Source organism: Aplidium turbinatum, chromosome 10, assembly GCF_918807975.1.
Source record: "Aplidium turbinatum chromosome 10, kaAplTurb1.1, whole genome shotgun sequence".
NCBI lineage: Eukaryota > Metazoa > Chordata > Ascidiacea > Aplousobranchia > Polyclinidae > Aplidium > Aplidium turbinatum.
Genome location: NC_137481.1, coordinates 23,685,557 through 23,701,891, shown reverse-complemented (window position 1 = coordinate 23,701,891; position 16,335 = coordinate 23,685,557). Strand labels below are relative to the sequence as shown.

At 35.0% G+C, this 16,335-nt stretch overlaps 1 protein-coding gene across 1 annotated transcript; it reads left to right on the top strand.

The window, feature by feature from the left end:
• The first annotated feature begins 265 nt into the window (after positions 1–265).
• LOC145778012 (uncharacterized) lies at positions 266–14,226 on the top strand. Its single transcript, XM_082589397.1, has 3 exons — positions 266–8,012; positions 12,904–13,113; positions 13,562–14,226. Exon 3 carries the CDS (start codon positions 13,688–13,690, stop codon positions 14,096–14,098), a length of 411 nt encoding a protein of 136 aa, XP_082445523.1. The 5' UTR covers positions 266–8,012; positions 12,904–13,113; positions 13,562–13,687; the 3' UTR covers positions 14,099–14,226.
• The last annotated feature ends 2,109 nt before the right edge of the window (positions 14,227–16,335 follow it).

Here is a 16,335-nt window from a genome sequence, read left to right as displayed (position 1 = left end):
ATCTATGATCTATGATCTATGATATGATCTATGATCTATGATCTATGATAATATCTATGATCGAAAGTTGCGTTTTTGCTAAAAAATGAAGAAAAGGAAAAGAAAAAAAGAAAAGAACATGGAAGACATGAACATTTTATCTAATTAATACCGTATGTAAATTTTCGTTCGTTTTGGTACAGTTATGCTGACAGTGACATCTATTAATTTTGTAGGCTAATTTTTGTTTCAAGTAATTTTGTTTCGATCCAGTTGTGCTGAAGAGTTCTAATGAACGAAAACCGGTTCCACGACATAAATTAAATTTTAAATTTTATTGAAATACTATTGTGAGTGTTTGCCTGGACAAATGAATTAAGGTTCAGACTTTAGGGAAAAAAAGCTATTGATTTGTTTTCTTAGTGATATGCTTTCTGTATTAGGTAGATCGCCCATTTGAGGAAGTGTCATAGTACCAGATCACCTTTTCCAGTTAGTTCTTCCCACTTTTGATCATAGATACGGTTTTTTTAGTTTTTCCATTCCCTTGTCACCTATTTCTGCCGCATTGAATGCTTAACCTTTTGCGTATGCTAGTTTTGCATGATGATGTAATAGAAGCGTTTGTTCTAGCTTTCACCGACAAAGCATTTCTGTTATCCTCCTGATTAGTAAATTTTATTTGAATTTTCAACTGTTTGCCTTTACTTAATCAAGCTAGGTCAAATTATAGTATTCGAAAGTTGCGTTTTTGCTAAAAAATGAAGAAAAGGAAAAGAAAAAAAGAAAAGAACATGGAAGACATGAACATTTTATCTAATTAATACCGTATGTAAATTTTCGTTCGTTTTGGTACAGTTATGCTGACAGTGACATCTATTAATTTTGTAGGCTAATTTTTGTTTCAAGTAATTTTGTTTCGATCCAGTTGTGCTGAAGAGTTCTAATGAACGAAAACCGGTTCCACGACATAAATTAAATTTTAAATTTTATTGAAATACTATTGTGAGTGTTTGCCTGGACAAATGAATTAAGGTTCAGACTTTAGGGAAAAAAAGCTATTGATTTGTTTTCTTAGTGATATGCTTTCTGTATTAGGTAGATCGCCCATTTGAGGAAGTGTCATAGTACCAGATCACCTTTTCCAGTTAGTTCTTCCCACTTTTGATCATAGATACGGTTTTTTTAGTTTTTCCATTCCCTTGTCACCTATTTCTGCCGCATTGAATGCTTAACCTTTTGCGTATGCTAGTTTTGCATGATGATGTAATAGAAGCGTTTGTTCTAGCTTTCACCGACAAAGCATTTCTGTTATCCTCCTGATTAGTAAATTTTATTTGAATTTTCAACTGTTTGCCTTTACTTAATCAAGCTAGGTCAAATTATAGTATTCGAAAGTTGCGTTTTTGCTAAAAAATGAAGAAAAGGAAAAGAAAAAAAGAAAAGAACATGGAAGACATGAACATTTTATCTAATTAATACCGTATGTAAATTTTCGTTCGTTTTGGTACAGTTATGCTGACAGTGACATCTATTAATTTTGTAGGCTAATTTTTGTTTCAAGTAATTTTGTTTCGATCCAGTTGTGCTGAAGAGTTCTAATGAACGAAAACCGGTTCCACGACATAAATTAAATTTTAAATTTTATTGAAATACTATTGTGAGTGTTTGCCTGGACAAATGAATTAAGGTTCAGACTTTAGGGAAAAAAAGCTATTGATTTGTTTTCTTAGTGATATGCTTTCTGTATTAGGTAGATCGCCCATTTGAGGAAGTGTCATAGTACCAGATCACCTTTTCCAGTTAGTTCTTCCCACTTTTGATCATAGATACGGTTTTTTTAGTTTTTCCATTCCCTTGTCACCTATTTCTGCCGCATTGAATGCTTAACCTTTTGCGTATGCTAGTTTTGCATGATGATGTAATAGAAGCGTTTGTTCTAGCTTTCACCGACAAAGCATTTCTGTTATCCTCCTGATTAGTAAATTTTATTTGAATTTTCAACTGTTTGCCTTTACTTAATCAAGCTAGGTCAAATTATAGTATTCGAAAGTTGCGTTTTTGCTAAAAAATGAAGAAAAGGAAAAGAAAAAAAGAAAAGAACATGGAAGACATGAACATTTTATCTAATTAATACCGTATGTAAATTTTCGTTCGTTTTGGTACAGTTATGCTGACAGTGACATCTATTAATTTTGTAGGCTAATTTTTGTTTCAAGTAATTTTGTTTCGATCCAGTTGTGCTGAAGAGTTCTAATGAACGAAAACCGGTTCCACGACATAAATTAAATTTTAAATTTTATTGAAATACTATTGTGAGTGTTTGCCTGGACAAATGAATTAAGGTTCAGACTTTAGGGAAAAAAAGCTATTGATTTGTTTTCTTAGTGATATGCTTTCTGTATTAGGTAGATCGCCCATTTGAGGAAGTGTCATAGTACCAGATCACCTTTTCCAGTTAGTTCTTCCCACTTTTGATCATAGATACGGTTTTTTTAGTTTTTCCATTCCCTTGTCACCTATTTCTGCCGCATTGAATGCTTAACCTTTTGCGTATGCTAGTTTTGCATGATGATGTAATAGAAGCGTTTGTTCTAGCTTTCACCGACAAAGCATTTCTGTTATCCTCCTGATTAGTAAATTTTATTTGAATTTTCAACTGTTTGCCTTTACTTAATCAAGCTAGGTCAAATTATAGTATTCGAAAGTTGCGTTTTTGCTAAAAAATGAAGAAAAGGAAAAGAAAAAAAGAAAAGAACATGGAAGACATGAACATTTTATCTAATTAATACCGTATGTAAATTTTCGTTCGTTTTGGTACAGTTATGCTGACAGTGACATCTATTAATTTTGTAGGCTAATTTTTGTTTCAAGTAATTTTGTTTCGATCCAGTTGTGCTGAAGAGTTCTAATGAACGAAAACCGGTTCCACGACATAAATTAAATTTTAAATTTTATTGAAATACTATTGTGAGTGTTTGCCTGGACAAATGAATTAAGGTTCAGACTTTAGGGAAAAAAAGCTATTGATTTGTTTTCTTAGTGATATGCTTTCTGTATTAGGTAGATCGCCCATTTGAGGAAGTGTCATAGTACCAGATCACCTTTTCCAGTTAGTTCTTCCCACTTTTGATCATAGATACGGTTTTTTTAGTTTTTCCATTCCCTTGTCACCTATTTCTGCCGCATTGAATGCTTAACCTTTTGCGTATGCTAGTTTTGCATGATGATGTAATAGAAGCGTTTGTTCTAGCTTTCACCGACAAAGCATTTCTGTTATCCTCCTGATTAGTAAATTTTATTTGAATTTTCAACTGTTTGCCTTTACTTAATCAAGCTAGGTCAAATTATAGTATTCGAAAGTTGCGTTTTTGCTAAAAAATGAAGAAAAGGAAAAGAAAAAAAGAAAAGAACATGGAAGACATGAACATTTTATCTAATTAATACCGTATGTAAATTTTCGTTCGTTTTGGTACAGTTATGCTGACAGTGACATCTATTAATTTTGTAGGCTAATTTTTGTTTCAAGTAATTTTGTTTCGATCCAGTTGTGCTGAAGAGTTCTAATGAACGAAAACCGGTTCCACGACATAAATTAAATTTTAAATTTTATTGAAATACTATTGTGAGTGTTTGCCTGGACAAATGAATTAAGGTTCAGACTTTAGGGAAAAAAAGCTATTGATTTGTTTTCTTAGTGATATGCTTTCTGTATTAGGTAGATCGCCCATTTGAGGAAGTGTCATAGTACCAGATCACCTTTTCCAGTTAGTTCTTCCCACTTTTGATCATAGATACGGTTTTTTTAGTTTTTCCATTCCCTTGTCACCTATTTCTGCCGCATTGAATGCTTAACCTTTTGCGTATGCTAGTTTTGCATGATGATGTAATAGAAGCGTTTGTTCTAGCTTTCACCGACAAAGCATTTCTGTTATCCTCCTGATTAGTAAATTTTATTTGAATTTTCAACTGTTTGCCTTTACTTAATCAAGCTAGGTCAAATTATAGTATTCGAAAGTTGCGTTTTTGCTAAAAAATGAAGAAAAGGAAAAGAAAAAAAGAAAAGAACATGGAAGACATGAACATTTTATCTAATTAATACCGTATGTAAATTTTCGTTCGTTTTGGTACAGTTATGCTGACAGTGACATCTATTAATTTTGTAGGCTAATTTTTGTTTCAAGTAATTTTGTTTCGATCCAGTTGTGCTGAAGAGTTCTAATGAACGAAAACCGGTTCCACGACATAAATTAAATTTTAAATTTTATTGAAATACTATTGTGAGTGTTTGCCTGGACAAATGAATTAAGGTTCAGACTTTAGGGAAAAAAAGCTATTGATTTGTTTTCTTAGTGATATGCTTTCTGTATTAGGTAGATCGCCCATTTGAGGAAGTGTCATAGTACCAGATCACCTTTTCCAGTTAGTTCTTCCCACTTTTGATCATAGATACGGTTTTTTTAGTTTTTCCATTCCCTTGTCACCTATTTCTGCCGCATTGAATGCTTAACCTTTTGCGTATGCTAGTTTTGCATGATGATGTAATAGAAGCGTTTGTTCTAGCTTTCACCGACAAAGCATTTCTGTTATCCTCCTGATTAGTAAATTTTATTTGAATTTTCAACTGTTTGCCTTTACTTAATCAAGCTAGGTCAAATTATAGTATTCGAAAGTTGCGTTTTTGCTAAAAAATGAAGAAAAGGAAAAGAAAAAAAGAAAAGAACATGGAAGACATGAACATTTTATCTAATTAATACCGTATGTAAATTTTCGTTCGTTTTGGTACAGTTATGCTGACAGTGACATCTATTAATTTTGTAGGCTAATTTTTGTTTCAAGTAATTTTGTTTCGATCCAGTTGTGCTGAAGAGTTCTAATGAACGAAAACCGGTTCCACGACATAAATTAAATTTTAAATTTTATTGAAATACTATTGTGAGTGTTTGCCTGGACAAATGAATTAAGGTTCAGACTTTAGGGAAAAAAAGCTATTGATTTGTTTTCTTAGTGATATGCTTTCTGTATTAGGTAGATCGCCCATTTGAGGAAGTGTCATAGTACCAGATCACCTTTTCCAGTTAGTTCTTCCCACTTTTGATCATAGATACGGTTTTTTTAGTTTTTCCATTCCCTTGTCACCTATTTCTGCCGCATTGAATGCTTAACCTTTTGCGTATGCTAGTTTTGCATGATGATGTAATAGAAGCGTTTGTTCTAGCTTTCACCGACAAAGCATTTCTGTTATCCTCCTGATTAGTAAATTTTATTTGAATTTTCAACTGTTTGCCTTTACTTAATCAAGCTAGGTCAAATTATAGTATTCGAAAGTTGTGTTTTTGCTAAAAAATGAAGAAAAGGAAAAGAAAAAAAGAAAAGAACATGGAAGACATGAACATTTTATCTAATTAATACCGTATGTAAATTTTCGTTCGTTTTGGTACAGTTATGCTGACAGTGACATCTATTAATTTTGTAGGCTAATTTTTGTTTCAAGTAATTTTGTTTCGATCCAGTTGTGCTGAAGAGTTCTAATGAACGAAAACCGGTTCCACGACATAAATTAAATTTTAAATTTTATTGAAATACTATTGTGAGTGTTTGCCTGGACAAATGAATTAAGGTTCAGACTTTAGGGAAAAAAAGCTATTGATTTGTTTTCTTAGTGATATGCTTTCTGTATTAGGTAGATCGCCCATTTGAGGAAGTGTCATAGTACCAGATCACCTTTTCCAGTTAGTTCTTCCCACTTTTGATCATAGATACGGTTTTTTTAGTTTTTCCATTCCCTTGTCACCTATTTCTGCCGCATTGAATGCTTAACCTTTTGCGTATGCTAGTTTTGCATGATGATGTAATAGAAGCGTTTGTTCTAGCTTTCACCGACAAAGCATTTCTGTTATCCTCCTGATTAGTAAATTTTATTTGAATTTTCAACTGTTTGCCTTTACTTAATCAAGCTAGGTCAAATTATAGTATTCGAAAGTTGCGTTTTTGCTAAAAAATGAAGAAAAGGAAAAGAAAAAAAGAAAAGAACATGGAAGACATGAACATTTTATCTAATTAATACCGTATGTAAATTTTCGTTCGTTTTGGTACAGTTATGCTGACAGTGACATCTATTAATTTTGTAGGCTAATTTTTGTTTCAAGTAATTTTGTTTCGATCCAGTTGTGCTGAAGAGTTCTAATGAACGAAAACCGGTTCCACGACATAAATTAAATTTTAAATTTTATTGAAATACTATTGTGAGTGTTTGCCTGGACAAATGAATTAAGGTTCAGACTTTAGGGAAAAAAAGCTATTGATTTGTTTTCTTAGTGATATGCTTTCTGTATTAGGTAGATCGCCCATTTGAGGAAGTGTCATAGTACCAGATCACCTTTTCCAGTTAGTTCTTCCCACTTTTGATCATAGATACGGTTTTTTTAGTTTTTCCATTCCCTTGTCACCTATTTCTGCCGCATTGAATGCTTAACCTTTTGCGTATGCTAGTTTTGCATGATGATGTAATAGAAGCGTTTGTTCTAGCTTTCACCGACAAAGCATTTCTGTTATCCTCCTGATTAGTAAATTTTATTTGAATTTTCAACTGTTTGCCTTTACTTAATCAAGCTAGGTCAAATTATAGTATTCGAAAGTTGCGTTTTTGCTAAAAAATGAAGAAAAGGAAAAGAAAAAAAGAAAAGAACATGGAAGACATGAACATTTTATCTAATTAATACCGTATGTAAATTTTCGTTCGTTTTGGTACAGTTATGCTGACAGTGACATCTATTAATTTTGTAGGCTAATTTTTGTTTCAAGTAATTTTGTTTCGATCCAGTTGTGCTGAAGAGTTCTAATGAACGAAAACCGGTTCCACGACATAAATTAAATTTTAAATTTTATTGAAATACTATTGTGAGTGTTTGCCTGGACAAATGAATTAAGGTTCAGACTTTAGGGAAAAAAAGCTATTGATTTGTTTTCTTAGTGATATGCTTTCTGTATTAGGTAGATCGCCCATTTGAGGAAGTGTCATAGTACCAGATCACCTTTTCCAGTTAGTTCTTCCCACTTTTGATCATAGATACGGTTTTTTTAGTTTTTCCATTCCCTTGTCACCTATTTCTGCCGCATTGAATGCTTAACCTTTTGCGTATGCTAGTTTTGCATGATGATGTAATAGAAGCGTTTGTTCTAGCTTTCACCGACAAAGCATTTCTGTTATCCTCCTGATTAGTAAATTTTATTTGAATTTTCAACTGTTTGCCTTTACTTAATCAAGCTAGGTCAAATTATAGTATTCGAAAGTTGCGTTTTTGCTAAAAAATGAAGAAAAGGAAAAGAAAAAAAGAAAAGAACATGGAAGACATGAACATTTTATCTAATTAATACCGTATGTAAATTTTCGTTCGTTTTGGTACAGTTATGCTGACAGTGACATCTATTAATTTTGTAGGCTAATTTTTGTTTCAAGTAATTTTGTTTCGATCCAGTTGTGCTGAAGAGTTCTAATGAACGAAAACCGGTTCCACGACATAAATTAAATTTTAAATTTTATTGAAATACTATTGTGAGTGTTTGCCTGGACAAATGAATTAAGGTTCAGACTTTAGGGAAAAAAAGCTATTGATTTGTTTTCTTAGTGATATGCTTTCTGTATTAGGTAGATCGCCCATTTGAGGAAGTGTCATAGTACCAGATCACCTTTTCCAGTTAGTTCTTCCCACTTTTGATCATAGATACGGTTTTTTTAGTTTTTCCATTCCCTTGTCACCTATTTCTGCCGCATTGAATGCTTAACCTTTTGCGTATGCTAGTTTTGCATGATGATGTAATAGAAGCGTTTGTTCTAGCTTTCACCGACAAAGCATTTCTGTTATCCTCCTGATTAGTAAATTTTATTTGAATTTTCAACTGTTTGCCTTTACTTAATCAAGCTAGGTCAAATTATAGTATTCGAAAGTTGCGTTTTTGCTAAAAAATGAAGAAAAGGAAAAGAAAAAAAGAAAAGAACATGGAAGACATGAACATTTTATCTAATTAATACCGTATGTAAATTTTCGTTCGTTTTGGTACAGTTATGCTGACAGTGACATCTATTAATTTTGTAGGCTAATTTTTGTTTCAAGTAATTTTGTTTCGATCCAGTTGTGCTGAAGAGTTCTAATGAACGAAAACCGGTTCCACGACATAAATTAAATTTTAAATTTTATTGAAATACTATTGTGAGTGTTTGCCTGGACAAATGAATTAAGGTTCAGACTTTAGGGAAAAAAAGCTATTGATTTGTTTTCTTAGTGATATGCTTTCTGTATTAGGTAGATCGCCCATTTGAGGAAGTGTCATAGTACCAGATCACCTTTTCCAGTTAGTTCTTCCCACTTTTGATCATATCTGTTCACTATCACATCGTTCCTCTTGTCTTGTGTGTGTTCTAATTGTTTGTCAAATGCCTGTAATTTACACCTCATGTGATCTGTTTTCCGCCGTATAATTTACTTGTAATCATTCCTGTGTCACTCGTTCAGTTTGTGCTTTTCAGTCTGGAGTGTCGTTAGTATACAGTTATAGTGCAAAGTCAAATTTACCTGTGTGTGTATGTAGGCTAATACATCATGTTAAACCCGCTGAAGTTACTTTGTTTTATTTCTCTATTGTGCAACAAAGCAAACTCTCTACCAAAGCTTTATCAACTTTCTATATCAATAACAACGCATACTGTGTAGGTGCTTTCTAATTGTGGGATTCAAACATTGGCCTATGAATACACGTCTTACTAAAACAAGCAATTTCCAGACAAAAGCAGATAGCCTACTAAGGGAATGTTTATGTAAGATCGTCCTTATGGTATTGTATTGTATTAAAAATGATTCCACAATATGGACGACCTGTCTCAAATTACTGTACGTCAAGTGAATTCGATACCAACTTACACAAAATTGGGCAACTTTCTATTTTTAGATGCTCTTGGGCATTCAAGTGCTAATGCAAGGTAGTTACTCCTAACAGACAAAGTCAAAGATTTTTTTTTTTCGAATTCAATTTTTATTGAAGAATTTCGTCTTGTTTCATTTCGAAATCGAAGCGATTTTGTTGCTGCGTTTTTGAAGCAAAAACGGCATGTTTTTAATTGCCGTTTATATACTTTTTCTTAGTGATTAATTTAACTTGTGAAAGTGTGGAAGAATCTAAACTGGTTTTAACTTTCGACGTCTTGTTGCTATGGCTTCATTAATTAATTATTTGTTATTAATAATTTGCTCAAACTGTTTGTTCAAAGATAGCATCTCCTCAAAGCTTAAGATAATTTTTGTTAGCAGTGATCTGACAATTCAAAAGAAATGGAGGCTAGTTGGCTTCTATATGTTTCTGGTTGTAGGCTACCTGTAAATAGAAGATTTGTCGACCATCAATCAACATCGTAATAACTTTTTTCTAGATATAAGCAGCTACGTAAGCAGTTGCCTCATGCAAACACCTGGGTGTTTCTCCAATCCTCATTATCTAACTGGGTCGCTAGCCACCTTATGTTGGTTTCTGTGCCAAAATAGTAGGCTACCAAAACTATATCAATTATTTAAACAAACAAGGAAATTGGCAACATGTATCTTTTAATCAACGAAACATTTAATAAAACTAAAAATTGACAAAAGACAATTCTAAAAAGCAAATAAAAAAGTGTTAGCAATAAATAAATCCTTAAACGCCTAAGTGGTTCGCTAGCGACCCGAAGGAAAATTTGCAGGCACGTACCTCTCATAGGCTACTAGACACCGCACAACCGCCATACTCCGTGTACTTCTCCAGCTACCATTCACCTTGACTTTCGTCAACGCCATTGTTTTGATTTGTGACTCCGTAAAGAATAATTAACCTTTTTGTCACATTATTAGCCAACCTGACTGGATCGCTAGCAACCCCATAGGTTTTTGCAAAGAATCTTTTTACTTAATTCTAGCAAAAAGCACTTACCATTCACAAGCTAAAAATATAATATTTGGTCTATCGTTCGAACAGATTATGTGTCGGTTCGTATCTGAAGCTTCTCTTGCGGCCTATCATTACTCTACAAGTTCTTCTGTTTCTAAGTTCTTTAAACTATAATCTGAAAGTGTCTAGCCTACTTCACCAACAAAAAGGACGTTTTACTGAGCAGTTTTTATGTCCTGTTCTTAACAATTGCTCATCAGCCGTAAAACTGCTATAAAATACATTTGAATGGCTGCTTCTCTATTCTGCCTCACATAAAAAGCATTCCATTCAGTTTGAATCAGGCGAATAAACATACCAGTTATAGAAAGCAAATTCAGTTTAACAATTTGTTTGTGTAGCCAAGTTCCGTTAAATGTATGTAAATGTGCTCAAAAAGAACTTGGGTTCTCTGGTCTTTCTTGTAATGAGCTTTTTGCAATCGCGGATTACGGGGAGAACTTGGACACGTCCCCCCAAAACCGTAAAATTGAGGAATTTTGTCAAATAAAAATATACATCTTAAACAATATTGGACCACAAAAAAACGACCAAAATAAGGTAACATTTGTGAAATAGTAACTTACAGCTAATAACCTCTCATAATCATAAAATAAATTATATTATTAAATTATAATTAAAATATAAAATTGAAGTAAGCTTATAGAATTAAAATTTGCTAAAACTTTATAGGGACAAGCTCCCTATCCAAGTTCAACTCTTTGCTTTTTTGGGTTTGATATTTTACATTATCTATTTTTGCTAAGAATTTTTGGTTATTAGCAATTCCGGTACTTCCTCCCATTTTTTGTCGATCCTGCTATTGGTTGTCTGACCTCATCAATTAGCTTCGATTTCAGCAAACATTTCCTTTTTCTTTTCCATTTGCTCAACATTCCTGTAGGCCTACAACATTTGTCGCAAAAGTTTGTTGAACGGTCAAAATATCATTATTATTTTTATCGTTTGCACGCGTTTACAACTCTTCTTGAACAATCTTGTTGTTTATAACCTTCAGACAAATTAATTTAAAGGTGATGCAATAGATTGAATTTCGCTTTTAGCCAGTGGTGCCACGGCTTGTGTTTTAGCACAAGATCTTGTGTTTTTACTTTTGATCTTGTGTTCTTGTGCTTTCTGATCGATTTTTGGCTAAATCTTGTTTTTTTTTAATCAAAGTCAAATTTACCGTTGTTACCATGGATTTGAGTTTGGTAGAGAATTAAGGACTGGCACTGAAAGGTTTTAGTAACTAGGTTTCTAGTACCGTACTTAGGCGTATTGACCAATTTTACACATTGAGTTATCAAGCCTGACAAGATGAGCTAAAAGTTGTCGTTGCCAGACTCAGAGGTTGTGTTGCTAGATAACAAGAGCAGCAAAAAGAGTACATCAGCATGAAAAAATGACAATCATTCACCAAGTCCCAAAACAAAAAAGTGGTATAAACGTCCTTTTAATCGTCAATGGTTGAATGATCCTGATTTTAAAAGTTCGATACAAGAAGATAAAACTGATTGACATGTACGGTTTTATAGCCTTTTATAGGTAGCCTTTTGTAAGATTTGTGATATTAAATTAAAGACCACAAATTGAAATCTTGAGACAGTGATTTTGTACCGGTGAGCATATATCTTCTCTAAACTGTTGATTTCAGAGTCATGTTACTCTTCAAATTGGCACAAAATGGGTCGCAAAGGTTCAATTTTGCAATCTTGTGCTTATGTATCCAAATCTTGTGCTTTTTTTTTCTTAAATCTTGTGTTTTCTCCAAATTTGCTGTGGCAGCATTGCTTTTAGCAGCATGATCGTTGCTTACATAGGTCGTTTCTATCTTCATTTGTAAAGTTGTCTTCAGAGCTTGTCTAAAACATTACGCCCAACTAAATGTATATATGGCAGTAGCCTACTTCGAAACGAAAATTGTAGTTTAGAGTTACGTCATTTGCAGGCTTTCGTTTGGCTACTAGAACAACTTCGTAGCGTAGCCATCTGTTAAATGTTAAGCTCTACTTATACTAAATACCTTTTTTTTGTTGAACAGAAGTGACGACATGAACTCAGCATCAACGCGCTACAAGGATACACGATCGCTAATAAGTAGGCTAGGCTACATTAATAAACAATGATAGTGGGTTACAAGTCTGACTTGCACCAACACCTCGCACATACCCCCTTGGGTTTGTCAAATAAATTGCCGATGCACAGGTCTGGTTTCGCAGTGCCCATGTCGGTATATTCCACCCACAAAAAGATTCCTGGAAATTACCCTTCTGGTAAATATTTCCGTATCTGTTCAATATTGTGCAATGGCGATATTTGACAAAGGAATAACATCACGTGCAGGTTAAATGTCATAAAGTTCATAAATGGACCTCAGAAGGGATCGAGTACATCCGAATTTGCGTTGAAAAGCAAACAAATGGAACCAGTTTGGTTGTAGCCTACAATCTTCTTCTGGCTTTATTCCCACTTCAAGTGCAATCGACAGTGCAGATTGCAGTCCTCCACATCGCTCTGTTAGCAGCATATTCTTCCTTCACTCCAACTATTTCAATGTAATCAATGTAAAATGAGAGATTTTGCTGTCTGAGCATGTTAATTTTTGTGCACCAACAAAATATCAAACTTTCTGATTCTGATTAAGCCTTCTATAAAACTGTTTAAATCAACTCAAACTCAAATTGTTCTGAGGGCCAAATGATGACTTGTATAAATTAACCCGAAGGCCGCAATACACAGTAAGAATTCAATAAAAAAATAACAGTAAAACGCAATAAAAAAGATAGTAAGAAGGTCATGTATATAATATATATGTGTGATCATATTCAAATTACGTTGTTAAAATAGTATCACATATATTGGAAAAGCAGACGCTACTTACGGTTTCTTATTTAAAGAATCTTCAGGTGCTAAGTATCTATTAGCTCAAAATAAAACACATTTAAATAATAATTCAATATTCTATAGACTTTCATTACGTCATGAAGATCACGACGACGGGAGAACACCGCGTCGTTTGTCGGCCAAACACAGTGCAACAAAATCCCCCCTTTCCTCTCGCACGCGTATGAGGAACGATGGCGCCTCCATGCGGCACAGACCTTTCTCTTCGAGGTCTCAACAGCTCCTCTTGCTCCAACGGCCAAGATCAAGTGCTTCCATTCCTGGAAAAACAAGGTGAAAAGAAGCAGAACTATTTTGGTCAACTTGAGATTGATGTCTGTCTAGGAACTTTCTAAGGTTATTGAGCTTGCTCCGTCATACTGCTACCCTCTAAGCAATATCCCTTGCAGTGGGGACTCTCCGTCCATTTTCGTCCGTTACTATTTGTTTTGAACAGGAAGAGGACTGTGGGGAGAAAACGGTAATATAGTTCTATACTGTTACCTCGACCTGGTATCGAACACAGGTATACTGCTACAAAACCTAAAATTTTAACCATTATACCGCTGACCACACTATAGGAACTTGTTTGTAACCTTTCCAAAGTTTTACATTTGCAGCCATGCAGAAGGAGGATGCTTACCGCTATATTGGAACACTGATATATACAATATTCTACTTTATCTTACTCAAAAATGCATATTTTTTACCAAATTGAGCGTAGCTTGTATTTCCCAATCAGGTTCTTGAACAGTGTTTGGATTTGTTTGTTTGGTGATAATTTACAAAGTTGAAACGCTTTGGGTACATCCTGATCAAAGATGAAGACTCGTTTAGTCAGAAGCTGCATCCTCCCACTCCTAGCAAGATGGAGGAAAGTTTGTTAAGGAAGATATTTCCTGCTCAACATCAGTCTGTGATGAAAGCGATGAAAAAATTGAAATTCAACGATTCGGAAGCGGATATTTCAGAGTTTGATGACTGGAATATAGACGACTTTAATTATTCTTCAGATGATGAAGACCTTCCTCCCGAAGAAAATTCAAAAAGCTTGCAACCTCAAAAAAGTTTCACTGAACAGTCATCTCGATCTTCAACAGCTCTTCCACCTCATCGGACTTCATCAAGCAACAGCAGAATGAAAATTTCCCCAAAGAAAACAAATCAATCAAGAGAGATATCCTCTCCTAAAACTAAGCCTACTCCTTATGGGTACTCCCCTATATCTGTGCTTCACCGCAAAACTTCTAACTACATTCCAACGTCTTTCAAAGTGTAATGCTTATTCCATCCCTTGTTTTCAAGATTTTTAAATTGTAGGTTTTTGTGAAAATTAATACGTGAAATGCAGTTTGTCGTAGCTTAGTTTATGATATCAACCAATGTGTTATTGTCTCATTGCGGTTGAATAAAAACAAATAAATTAAGACCGTTGTTGTTTTATTGATGCCCATCAATTTCAATGTTCAATTGCTACAGTCTTGCTAACATACTCCAATGTCAGATGCCAACTCTAACTATTTAAAGCTTGAATTGAAAGTTAGTATTGATTTAAAAGCTTCTTAAAAATCGTTCAAACAAGAACATTGGGGTTCCAGAGGTACTTTTGGACTCGGTCTGGGATCGTTTTAGAGGCCCAGATTATTTTCAGGGGGCCTTGGAACGAAGAAAACACCGCGTATTCTTTGGAGTTGTATTGGTTGGTTTAGATTAAAGCACAGGTTTACAGCCTGGGTGCGCGGCCCCCGTGGGGTCCGTAGGATAGTATAAAGGGGTACGTGAGTGTCTTGGTATTGACTGCAGGAAGGCTACTTTATTTCAATTGTTTGCGCAATGACAGAAGGGAATCATAAAAAAAATATTTTCGAACATGAATCACAGCAGACTACCATCATAATAGTGTTTATAATGAGCAAACAATTGCGATCATTGCATAGCCAAATGATCTTATTGATTTAAGATCGACTGAAGTATTGCGACTGGAATTTCATGCCAAATCTGTGGAAGAGTTTTAATGCTTACAGCACCAAACCTATCTGGTCAGAAATAAAAACAACTGAACCGAACGACCATGTTGTTGATGCCATCAGACAGGTTGGTGCTAGGAAGCTTAAATTGTTTGTTGTATTTTTGTCGCCCATTTATTCAATTGTTTTGTCGCGAGGAAGCCACTTTGCTCCTCGGTCGACGAGCACTGGAGCCAACCTATCTTTTTGCGCTCTAAGGTCTATGTTCCTTCAAACAAACATTCTTGTGAACTACTGTAAAATGAAGAAATCAATTCGTGCCAGCCACTCAACGACACTTCAATAAAGCAGACAAACAAAACATCTCTGGTTGGTAGCTGGTCGAACAACAAATAGAAATTAGAATGCAAACTCATTACTGTACCATCACCATCAGACTTCGTTCCTTTATCCCCTACGACGCCGACTCATGCACCACTGCATTGTTGGTTGGTTTTGAATCTTTATCCTCGGACTGACAAAGACTGGATAGGTTATTCCTGGTAGTTTCGCATACTTGCAGGGGCTCTTGACGCAAGGCCGGTTACCAAGATTGGCAGAGTGAAGTTTTCCGATTGTTGAAGTGTTGTTGCCGGGGAATTATTCCATTCATTAGGTGCCGCTGAATGGAGAGCAGTCCTGAAATGTGTTGCTCAAGCGCAGACCCCGAGAGTCGAACCAGTGCCGCGTGATCTTGAGCCATGCGCGTAACCACTGACCTAACGGGGTGGACCGTTAGCTCAGTGGTTAGATTGTTCCTACGGAGATAGGCTTAGTTACGTCTCAACCTTATTTCCACAGAGGTCAGACTTTTCTCTCAACGTTATACCAATTTTCGTGCAAACAACGCTGAGGAACAAACCACCAGCTCTTTGTAACTGCTGTGCTACCGTCTGCATGGATGGATGGAGTTACTTTGCCTTAGGCCAGGGATTTTCAACCATTTTTGCACCGCGAACCCCCTCAGAGCAACAATGTAGCCTCGAGAATCCTGCCCCTATAAAAACGTTCAACAAAAGCACATTTAATGCAAAATTTAATCAAATTTGAAACACGACGACATTCAGTTATGTCTCGTTTCGCTGTTCTAATGCAAATTTCTGAAACCAAAAACAAAACCGCTTTTTCGCGATGTTAGTAGGCTACTGTTTTTATTAGGCTACGTTTCCTCCGATGTTAATAATTTTATTTCCTATCAAGCTTGGCTAGATGTTCGTATTTTCACTGGTTGAACATATTGCGATCTTTTATGGGTTGATTGAAATCAATTTCAGTGAGATGGTTAGTGCTGCATTTTTTAACAAGCTTGCAATGCGTGGAACTGTTGCTGAAAGAACTTCAAAACAAAATAGCCTACGCACTAAATTTTTTCAATGCCGTTGGTAACGACAGGGGATGCGAAGGCTCACAGCGATTGCCTTATTCTTGTGACACTACCAGGGCGGTAGTTTGTAGCCAGTGAAACATGAGGTTCTTTTCAAAATTACAGAAGGTTTTGTAGTGCAGCTGG